This window comes from Opisthorchis viverrini, assembly GCF_000715545.1.
Source record: "Opisthorchis viverrini unplaced genomic scaffold opera_v5_363, whole genome shotgun sequence".
NCBI classification, from domain to species: domain Eukaryota; kingdom Metazoa; phylum Platyhelminthes; class Trematoda; order Opisthorchiida; family Opisthorchiidae; genus Opisthorchis; species Opisthorchis viverrini.
Genome location: NW_008752025.1, coordinates 472408 through 484559, shown reverse-complemented (window position 1 = coordinate 484559; position 12152 = coordinate 472408). Strand labels below are relative to the sequence as shown.

The window sequence follows — 12152 nt, the reverse complement described above, 5'->3', positions numbered from 1 at the left end:
CCAAAAACCCTTGTACTGTGTCGTTCCGAAAAAAGTAGCGCACTGGAAAGCATCGACTTCAAACATTTCTATGTAGCTCGGACACATGGTTGACTGGCATGGTTGCTGCACAGTACCTTGCACTTTTCTCCATTAAAGGTTGCTTTTGTCTAGACAATCAAACAGCTGGGATGAGTATACTTGAAGTGAGATTCTTCTAGTGGTCTGGATGAATGCAGGCGTGCGAAGAAATAAGATCGCAATAGCACAGTTCTGCGTTCCTTGTCAACATAACCACTAGTAAGCGGGTAACAAAAAATATATCAGTTGGTTCTGCCCTTTGCATGAAAACGATGGATCTCGTTTGCTTGCTGAGTTGCGTACTCCTTTTTCTGCCGGAAGTTTTGCAGGAATGTTTGTAGGAATGTTTCAAGCTCCATAGAACAGAAGTTATACCAGAACTCATTTGAAAACTTTGAGTAAAGAATCTAGGAAACTGGATTTACTGCTCATTTCGTGCAGCCCTGATTTATGCTGAGGATGTACAAAAATCCCCTAGGGAGTCTTGGGCTCAGTATGTCTCGGAATGCTAAACTGTCCTTAGATTCTGCTTTGTCGGACGCCGTAAGATTTGAATGGATCTTGAGCGATCAGCGAGTGTCAACCAACTATGCTTTCTGTAGTGCATGTAGTGCATCCCGAAGGAAATCAATATATTTGCAGATCAAATTCACAAGGCACCAGTCTCTGAATCCAGGTAATCAGGAAAATCCAGTGTTAAGTGATGTTTACTTAGCACCTGTTGTGTATTTTACGTCAAACCTAATGACGTACGGTTCATGGAGAACTCACTCCGGATGTATGAGTGTCAGTTGATTTCTGCTTAGCATCGGTACGCAGGTTTCCCACTTGTTCTGTGACGTGCTTCCCCGTTGAGCACACTGACTCTGTGCTTCCGTCTCTCTGAAGGAATTTGGTGTTGAAAACACCGTTTTCATCTTTCACATTGTGTTCCCCTCCACACAATCACATTAGTAGACACCTCATTTGATTGTGAAAGCACCGGCGTGTCCACAAATTAAAACCCCACATTCATTTGATAACGCTCATGACCTATATGTGAGTTTTTGTTGTTCCAAGGAATGAATTCTTTTCCGGTACACTCGCAAATGATATCTTGATATGCCCGGCAATCCCATTATTCGAAGGAACATGGACCCCCTTTTGATTGTATAGATTTTTCCAATCACACACCGGTTAGTGAGGCGCAGATGGAGTTAGACTTAACTGTTTAAACACTGGTTAGAATTATTATTTGGGCATTCGAAAAGTTCTTCCCCTAACCACTGATTTAGACTAAGCTGTTTTTTTGCGTTCTTAAAAATTTCCGGTCTTTCCCGACAGGTTGCTAAAATGCTTAGATTTTATGGCTACGTCCAGTCCCGCAAGCTTTATTTTGCCAACATGAACTTCTGACGTGGAATGTGGTGATTTCCTAGGGTAATGCATCTAGGTTCATTCGGATAGTTCATTATACACAGACACTGGTGGATAAAGTTGAAGCACTCGGTTAATTACAAGGAAATAAATTTTGAGCTGCAAACATTCCGCTTGCTTCCATCAGCAGTGAACGCGACACGTACTCAAACTGACTGAAAGTGCATTCATCGACAAAATTAAAACTTCCATTCTAAGCAATGGATTACATTTCCCAAGCCAAACAGAACATGAACCCTTCGGTTCCCAACTTGGAATAGTTAAATTTGCCTGTTGTTTGAAAGAGCACAAATTTATTCGTACATTTCACTCCTCTGGGTCAGAATTAACGGACAATTCCAAAAATGTAATGAAATACATTTCGCTATCATGAGCTAATGTAGAATCAAAATATATTATCCAAAACTGACCAAACCTGGTACCAATAAACCAGGTTATAAACATGCCATCACCATAAAATCAACCCGACGTTTATCGCGGTTTCTTGGAAAACACATGGGTCTAAAGTTGGACCGCACGACAATTCAGTACGTTCAATTTGACAAACAAGTATGTGATGTTATTTCACGTTAATTGACACCGGGATTAAAGTGGTAAAAACCTCCAGTGGTTCGACAATTTTCAGAACGTTAATTTTTCACCATATTGTTATAATGCTGTCGATTGCTCAGTCCTGCTTCAACCATGTACATAATCTTATTTATCGAGCCTCACGTGCTAGGTGAAAACAGCTCCGTAATGTTAATTTATGCAATGACAAATGTCACTAATTCAGACATCCTGCAGTGTATTGGTTATATACGAACTGGAACAAACACGCCTCACAAGAAGCATGAATTTACCGGACACTTTGGAAGCAAGATGACTAGTCTCAAAAAAGTTCACTCATGAACGTACGCATCATTTTCCTATTGATGTTGATGGGTGAGTTGATAAAAAATATCGCGCGCCCTCTACTGTGGGCAACTTCCATCTTCCGCGCCCTTAATAGTTGAACTGATTATCTCAGCGCCTAAGATTAAAACGACCTTCGAAATTGGCGGGATAGTACAAAAAAATGCTTATGTCCGCCCTTTTCCTGCTAATTGTATTTTTAAATTTAGATTCAAGTACAGCAGTATCATGTTTTTTATTTACTAGGGTAGTCCCTGTTGGGATGACTGCAAGTGTTCTATCACTTTATCGTCATCCAGATTTTTGTTACAACGCGAAATATAAGGCATCACCATATGAACAGTCAAACGTAGTCGGTTTATGCGACAATACGATAATAAAGGTTTCAACTCGCACGGCAAGGGCTATACGTTTTTTTGGCTACATGTCTCACACATTTCGACTGAAAAATACACAAATCTTTCTGTTCCACTAATCGGTCTGATATCCATTTTGGGTGCGACTGCTAGCGCCGTACCAGAGACGAAACTGTCAGTAGCTTGTTAACAGGCGACGATCTTGTCTCTTTATGAATTCACATCTGGTGGTGGAGAACTTGGAAGAACCTCTAGAAGACGATTCAGGTAAATTCGCCTCAAATTAGGATCTATTAGTTCGTCAGTTATCAGACGATCGTTACGCACATTAGGCGGCTCTGAAAAACAAATGGAAAATTGATTCCAGACGGTCTATTAGTCAGAATCCACATGTGTGTTTTAAGACCACCGGCTGTCAGTTATTGATCCCCGCAATCGGGGACATGGAGTGGCACACTCACGTCAAATAGATAAAAATGACCAAGTACCGAGGCAGGATTCACTAGGATTTTTTGACGTGACTTATTGATAAATGAATAACTGAAAATTCAGGTTGCTTGTAGAGCGTAGAGGTGAGTTCTAAATTGCTTTTAAGGTACCTGTGCTCCAGCAGTAACAATGACGCCCTTAGTCGTTTTGGTTTTCTTGTGCTCCCCCCACCCAACATGACTGATATTGTGAATTTAACGAGATAACAGTCTTAGTTCAAAACGGTGTATAAGGACATATATTTCTGTTTTTGGGGTCCCGATTATCAACGAATGCAACGAATGTTGTGGCAATGGTATGGTCATTGACGCCTTGAAAAGTAAGAAGAGACAATCAAATAAATTGTTCTGAATGTCAGCGTCACACTTACGTTGAATAAACACGTCTAGTGGTGAGGGTTTGCCTACAGGGTCATTTTGTCAAACTTTTCTGAGCCTTGGACTATTGAGCTTTTTCTAATGATGCGACAAAATGGTGTTTCTCCTTGATCAAATTAAGGATATGGAGAGCTGATGTGATCCCTGTGATGACTTGGCATATCAGAATTACCTATCCGAATTAGCAGTGGTTTTGGGGGAAATCCGGACTGGGAAAGGTAGCAAAACATACTCATCCCCACAGCTGACGATTTGGACTCAACTCTCAGCAGCTTTACTAGATGATAACTGAATAAACGAAGTATTCGGTAAACGGGAAACCTTTTGAACGCTACAAAGAGCTTAAGAAAACCAAAAATCCAAATTGAATCAGTATCATAAGTAGGAATCCCCAAATGCTCAGTAAGGCAAAATTGAGCCTAGAAATGTATTCAAAAATTGATTTGTGTACACATGCCGATATATGTCACATAGGTCTAACCTCTAACAAATTATTAACAAATACCTATTTACTGAAAGCCAAAAACGAATTGCAATTATTAGGAAAACAACAGAACAAAGAGAATGCAAAGGATGACAAAAACATGAAAAATCAAGAGAAAACTGAAGATTTTGCAGTCGTTTAGGACGATGATTTGGATGAAGGGGCGAGAAAGATGCCGAGGAAGATTTAGAGATAAAGGAAAGGGAAGATAGTCAGACGAGGAGAGAAGAGTAGAGGGAAGAAGATGAAAGGTAAGGACAAGAGGAAGGAGAATCGGATGCAGGAATTGACGAAAATAGAGAAGAGGACATAGGGACAAGAGGATAGTGAAAAATAGAAGAGATTTCTTTGGCTAACTGGACGACGCAGGAGGGTTAAATGGATTGGGAATTGTCAATGAGCATAAGTAAACCTCTTGTGTTCAACAACTTTCTTCCTTTTGTTTCCTTCATTCTGGTTCCCGTCTTAGGTCATTAGAATGCATTTAAAGTGACAATGGAATTGATTATTGCTTACCGTCCAGGCGGTGATAAGTCCACAATTGACAGGTTCTTCAGTGGTTTTCATGACGGCCAAGTGTAGCATCCTTCAAGTCAATCGTTTTGTGTCGCTACCAGTCAATGAGAAGCGAAAGCGTGCTTTGTCGTTGAAGACCACCTAATGTCACCAAAAATTACGTAACCATCAGACTGACAAAACAGGAAAATTGACGCTGCCGGTGTGACATATCTAAATACTGCAGTTGAATGGAGTATCCAGTCAGTTCACACACCCAGGATTAAACTCCCAAACAACATGACGCAAAACTGAAACAAGCATACAGTGGTTTTGGAGACCGTGAAATGCACAGCTGATCGCACAGCTAAGTGATACTTCAGCTAATTGAGAAATTGTGCAAATTTGTCATGCTCACTTTGAACACGGATAAAAGCTCAATGTAACATTGGGAGGCAACAGAAATACGGAACGCTCGTGTGAACCAGACTGATTGTGATTGCCAAAATTTGATGGGCAGCTGAGGATAATTAGGAAACGCCGAACTCAACGATCACCTCATGGGGTGGTAGTTTTGTTTGGAGGATGATGTGTCTGCATGCATGGCTTGTCGAAGCGTAGATGTGTATCACTCTTTGTCAGTGGGATGTTCGATATATAAGGACGTACTACAGAAACATGCGGTCTCCGTCAGACTTTAGTTGCTCAACATTACTGGCTAGAAGTCAGACGCCCAGTGCAGCTTCTCATATGTCCTCATACGTCGATACAAAAGGCTTGATTTGTGAAAGCTTGCAGGAGCGGTATCATAAAACAGGGCACAATATTCGAAGTACCGAACTGACTGGACGATGGCAGTAGGTAAACTTAACACTTTTCAAGATGTGAGTTTTCCCACGGGCGCCCAAGGAGGAGTGATTTTGCTTTATGAATAGTTGATGCACACAGATTGATATCAGTCTAGGCGTCGGGTGCTTGTAGAATCAATTGCAACTAGGTGCATACAACAGTTTGTCAACTAGGAGAACAAACAAAAGACTCTCGGCGTTTTGTTCCACGTCCGTAGCTAGCTGACCGGGTTTGCTATGTGCGTTCGAAAGAAATTTGACGGTACTGATAATGATTTCGACAGGCTAGGTTTTTCGCTAAAAAAGAGGTAAACTGAGATTGAGCGGTCACAGCCATTCTTCGTGAAAAGGTGGGAAAACGGTGCATACCAAATCCTATCTTTCACATGTTAATCGGAAGCGGTTGCAGCTTTCAGGCGGGCACTAACCGTTGGACAGTCTGCTGGGTTGAATGAATAACCAAATCGATGGTCCTTGTTGCGAGATCTATGGAATTAGAGTTGGGGCCCTGATGAAAATGTGGTTGATTGATCACAGAAGTCTTTGAATGGCCGTGCCCATACACCCATTAAATCATCTCCTTAAGAGGTGAACAAATAACTCACCGTATCCGTTTCATTCTATTCAACCGAGCCAAAACTATCCATTTTTTCGAACCCCAAAAAAGCAAATCAGGTCTTTTATTACTGTAAATGAGTCTTTGTAGTTGAATCGATGCAGTCAGAGCTAGTGGATATGTTCCAAAGCTTTGCTTTGAACAAGCATACAGAATACGACATCATATTATTAATTATTGCCTTGCAAAGTGTGATAACGCATTAGTGGTAAGAGACTTGGAAGCAGGTGTGACTAGATATCACTCTGTGTGGCCAGCACTCGTTCTCGTATGTCACGGCATCCGGATCACGAATTTCAAGTTTAATCTACTTCTCGGATTATGCGGTATATACGCGTTTGCCAACACTAACCCTGGGGTCTGGATAAACGGGACGTGTGTCTAGCGGAAAACCCACCCGATACTAAATACCACTGAAAGGAAGAAGGCCTTCGCTGCGGAGTTTATTCGGAAAGGCCAACTGACCATTGAACAGGGAAGCAAAACTCTAATCTGCTTCTTAGTTACAAAAAACTGGACACAGATCTTCTCCCGAACAAGTCTTTTTGGGATTCGTCGCCTCCAATCATTCGTCTGTCAAATCCAAGCAGATGTTACAAAGTAGCCCCACGAATTCCGCACCAGAATTCCCTTTTTCAGTCGACGCAAAGCGAAATTCTAAGAACAACACATACTACTCGCATGCCTCCCGATCAGTAGTTTCACCGTTACACCACTTGTCGGATTACTTTGTCAATGCTCAGATGGACGTTTGAAATTGACTCATACGACCAATGTTTCGGGGACCAGCTTCCAAGGCGATCGAAATACGTGGGAAACGGTCTTGACATACGGACGTCTCCGTCAGTAAGCGCACACATTTTGACATAAATTATCTGAAATATTCCTTATTTGGTTTGATTTTTGAACAACAGCTTCCCCTCTCTCGGGCAGTATTTTGGCATTCGTGATGGACTACAGTACCTCAGTATCTTATGTCTTGATGATACCTTTTAAAGACTTTTAGTCAAAGGTTAAACAACCCTACATAAATATCTTTGTAATGTACTACCCATAAGGTTGCTGAAAATCCATCGACGGCCCACGACCGGTTTCGCCCTTCTTGAAGCTCATCAGGTAGGCGCAGTCCCCGGGTTTCCGTCAACCTTATGTTATACTTGAAACCAAATTGCACGAAATCAGCGAATATACACTCATTTGCAAAACAATTGGTTTTTTCTAGAAACTCACCTGGAACCCAGCTGAATCTCTTGTTTATGATGTTCTTATGAGTAGTACATTACAAAGATATACATGTATTGCGATATTTCAAATATCGTAGCGACTGAAACATGAGGCGGCCTGGTGCAGCACACTCAGTTGCCTGAGAACGTCATAAACGAGAGATTCAGCTGGGTTCCAGGTGAGTTTATCGAAACAACCAAATTGGTTTGCAAATGAGTGTATATTCGCTAACCCTACATTAAGTGCGGAAGGTTGCCAATTAGATTTTCTCTCCGCTGCAGCCAGAGAATGAGCTGTTTGACGCAAGAATACTCGCAGATACTATGGAGTCCCGCAGAGGTACTTTGATGAACCGGAGGCTCTTCCGTCCATCAGAAGACTAAGCGCCTGAGAGATGGATTCCAGTAAAATCCGAAGCTTTGTTTTTGGACTGGTATCCCGCTGAATTGTTTTCAAACATCCAAAAAATACTTTCATTATGCCTTGAGCGCAGGCGTTTAGAGTTGTCAATGCGCAGGATAAAAAAACAGAGGTATCTATGGGAAAGGCAATATTTTTCTTGTTTCGTATTGAGCATGCTTTACAACGGATGGTTTCTGGCAAAAAAACACTGCGGTCCGTGTGATTTCAGTGTCTAATTTGGACGTCCGCTGTCTTTTTCTTCATTATGGAACACACTCAGAATTTTCTTATTGAGGTACCTAATTAGAATTCAAAAGTCGATATTAGCATCATGTTGTGGCTATAACTGGGAACAAAACTTTTCGAAAAAATGCCGAACAAAAATTCCAAATATTTACACTAGACACCAACAGTCTGAGGGGGAACATGTGTGGGTTCACGGTGCCTGTGCAGTTTGGTGCAGCAGCGATGCGTTTTGTGCTGAAGGTGCTCCGAACTTGGGTAGGGATTGAAGTACGTCTTGCAGACGTTCTCTTCTGTGCGGACAGAATAATATCTGCTATTTACTGGCGCTGACACTGGAACAGGTTCTATCAGAGATGTTTCGAGACGTAGTGGTTTTATTTTTACCAGTCGGCTGTGGATACTATCTTAGAGTGCAGTGAGTTCTTGTGTCGGATTGGCTCTTAGCGTGCATGACAATAATGCATAGAACATGCATTCATGCCAGTGCGTACTGTTTTGCTATGCTCTTAAAATATTTTACATAGCAAAATGTCCGTCAGAAAATCAATTTTAAAGGCTATTTTACTTTGCCAGCAGATTTGTGCTAACGAAAATCAGAATTTAATGGTTTGTTGCTGGACGTTTTACACGAACTTTTGGTCCCGTAAACATTTTCTCATCTGGTCGTTGGCTTGTTCGCTGAGCTGGACAATTTGATTGCAAACGTTTCATCACCAATCCAGGTGACATCATCAGTGCGTTATTGTGGAGCGTAGGAGTGTGTAGCGGTGGGTTGGTGGTTGTGCACAACCACCAGCGAACCAGCCAACGACCACCATCTACGCTACCTGAGCTACCGACATTTTCCTCTATAGTTAACTAATTATAATTCAAAAGTCGATATTAACATCATGTTGTGGCTATAACTGTGAACAAAATTCTGCGAAACATTTGCTTAACAAAACCCAGATATTTACACTAGAAATTAACAGTCCGCAGAGGAACATGTGTGGGTTCACGCTACCTGCGTAGTTTACTGCAGTATCGATGAGTTTCGTGCTGATGGTTCTTTGAACTTGGGTAGTGATTTGAATAGGTTTTGCGGACGTTCTCCTCTGAAGGAACGGAGTATTGTCTGCTATTTACGCGCACTGAAACTGGAACAGATTCGCTCAAAAATGTTTCGGGACATGATGGTTTTATATTTACCAGTGGATATTAGCTTAGGGTGCAGTAACTTTTGATACCAACATGGCTCTTAGCATGCATGACGATAATGCATAGAACATGAATTCACCAATGTATCATTTATAGTGATGTATGCTGTTGAGCCACCTGCTGTTTCTTCCAGATTAGCTGAAGGTAGGCCTGGAGCGTGTGTCATTGCTAGTTCATGTATCCTTCTTTACACTTCACTCTTAGAATGCGCGAACATAGGAGATGATGTACTTTATCGGTCACATTAACCATGAGATGCGAGAGATCATGGGTCATGTCATTAAGCTCCAGAGGCTTGCAGTTACATGGGCAGGGATAAAATATGACTACTTTGAAAAACAGCTTGTCATCACATACGGCTGATATTATGCACTGTGCATCCTGGCGTTCAACACGGATTGGCTTGACTTACGCGATGAAATTTCCTTTGGAAATTCACAGATCCTTTTGCACTAACAAAAAATGGTGAATGCCATTTATACCAATGTATTTTTTCCACTTTCGGCACAGTACAGACAAATACGGAGTTTATATTGAGTTGCAGGCACTGATATCCGCATAAACTGGATTATTCTCAACCCCACCTTAATCCGTGTATCGTCTTTCCGGATAAATGAATCTGAAATATCTTGATAGAGTTGAATCACAATCTGCATATTTTTATTCTGTATTCATCGTGAAAACTTATTGTAGAGATTGACCGTTTCTGCACAGATTTGAACTTGCTTGTTGTAGTAACGGTTCTCGGTCTGAGCCTCCCAAGCTAGCGTTCACGTCAAAACAAACACCAAATGGGCACAAGGTCTATTAATGCCCAAAACGAAGTCAAGAACAGTTGTACAGTGCTTCGTATATATAGCGTAAGCGGTTATAACCTTCTGGAAGTTCTGACGCGTTCTGGATGCGCCATTGACAACTGGCATTTGGCCAATACTGGGTCATGATTGGCTGTTGGGTCCAGATTTTTTACCAATCAGATCTTGTCTTGATGCCGGACCGGCAAGCGTCCCGAATTCTCGACCAATCTCGTGCGGGCCAGGCTTATCGGCCGTAGCAGCGCCTAAAGACGTGTGGTATTGCGGGATCCGTGTGGAATTCTGCCTAACACTTGTATCTTAAATATACGTGATACACGCATTTCAGACATTTCTTAAAACAGGATTAATCAGTACTAGCTGCCAACAGCCAAAAAATAGCGGAGGAATTGGAAAGGTATACAGCCCTGTTTTTTTAATATACGCAAGGGTTCGAGCTACATGCAGTGGATGCAGTCCCTGGATTCAGTCTAGCCAAAATATCCAGAATGCTGCCATAGGATGGTGAAGATTAATCTCAATAATACACACATGAAACAAGTACCTCAGCAAACTTCTGAACCATCAGTAGCATCACTGAGACCGCTGTGGACTGAAGAAAAAGCACTCAGACATTCCTTTGAGTATAATGGAGATAGCGTAAGTGAACAGACAACTTTGGCATGATAGAACGTCTAGAGGTAATATGATTATAGCCTTCTGTCTGAGTTCCGCAAATTAAGCTGAATCATCTGATAGAATACGGGGGCCTTAAAGGATTCAATTGTCATCCAGAATGAGTAATCGGAAATGATGTTTCACAAATACATTTAATGAGGTCAAACATGATATAAATGAACGTTGATCGAAGCAACAACCAAAGCTACAACATCGGTAGATGAGCAAACTCACCGTCAGAAACCCACCTGAATTCAGAGCACGGCCACCAGAGCCAAAAGGAATGCTGATAGTTCACAAACCAACAGCTACATTGAGGAAGTCAACTCAAAGACCAAAGTAGAATATGACCACAATACCATAAACAATTTTGTTTGAGGAAGTGACAGCGCAGACTACCACAGATATCCGGTTGAACAAACGGGGAAACTGAAGTGACATCATCATCATCATCGACAGTGCTCCACCAGTGCTCACCACCGATGCTCCGCTGCCGTATACTGAAGTGGAGAGTTGAGATAACACAATGCAACAATTAGAAGGCATGGTTCACTCACTGTGTTTTCAATAAGCGGAGTTAACGAGGAGTAGAAATTCAATCTGGACAACGTAGAGTTTACGAAATCAAGCAATCTTTTAACGTCATTCGGACGGCAATCAGTAAGAAAGCCAGGCGGCTAACCAGCAAACTAGACCAACCATCCAAACAAACGGTGTTAATCAGACTTCACCCCCAAATCCGTAAATAGCAGAGGCATACGCACAAGCACAACACTCCCCACGGTACAAATAATACGGCATACTACTGATTCACTACGCACTAACTCAGTTGGCGAAGAGACACTTACAAACACATTTGCCTAGCAATGCAAACAGAACAACATCAATGGGCAAACTGAGTTACTAACATTAACATCGATCGCACATATTTCTACACCAAAGAGTGCAATATCTAGACAATGCACCATTTTCTCGCAACATTTTATGCTGTCACTTTTGGATATATTTGCTTCTCTTTAGGTCCTTATTGAGTTTGTTTTCAGCACTTTGGTTTGACTCTCCTCTAAACGACGATACGTTGAATGGATTTTGTGCTTTGCTTACGTGGCCTACTCTATTAGTGTCAATCGCTAGGCATTCATTAGCAGTAAAATTACGAGCGTTTTACCTTCCGCCGCACCGTCCAGTGCTTTCATTCAACATATTTTTAGATTCTCTTCCGTGTAATGGCCAATGGCATCAATACTGAATTCTGTTCAGAGAGAATTGGTCAAACACACAAGTATGCATTTACGTTTGTGCGCGAAGCCCTTTCGAGGTCATTCATTCTCATTGTTGTTCTTGATTGCCGCAGTAACCTTGTGAGATTCAAACTGTGCATGTGGTGTAACGGTGATACTACTGATCGGGAGGCACGCGAGTAGTATGTATGTTTTGTAGAATTTCGCTTTGGGCCGATGGAAAAAGGGAATTCTGTTGCAGAATTCGTGGGGCCACTTTGTAACATTTGCTTGGATTTGACCGACGAATGAGTGGAGGCAACGAATCTCTAGGAAAACTCGTTCGGGAGAAGATC

General features: G+C 41.8%; 1 protein-coding gene across 1 annotated transcript in view; it reads right to left on the bottom strand.

Moving 5' to 3' along the window:
* Nucleotides 1-8540: 8540 nt before the first annotated feature.
* Nucleotides 8541-12152, bottom strand: part of T265_15154 (hypothetical protein) — a gene marked incomplete at both ends in the record, with an annotated part of 12328 nt that continues 8716 nt past the window's right edge. The window contains one exon of the mRNA XM_009176814.1: nucleotides 8541-8765. Within this exon, the coding sequence (XP_009175078.1) occupies nucleotides 8541-8765 (225 nt within the window). The remainder of the gene's footprint in view (nucleotides 8766-12152) is intronic.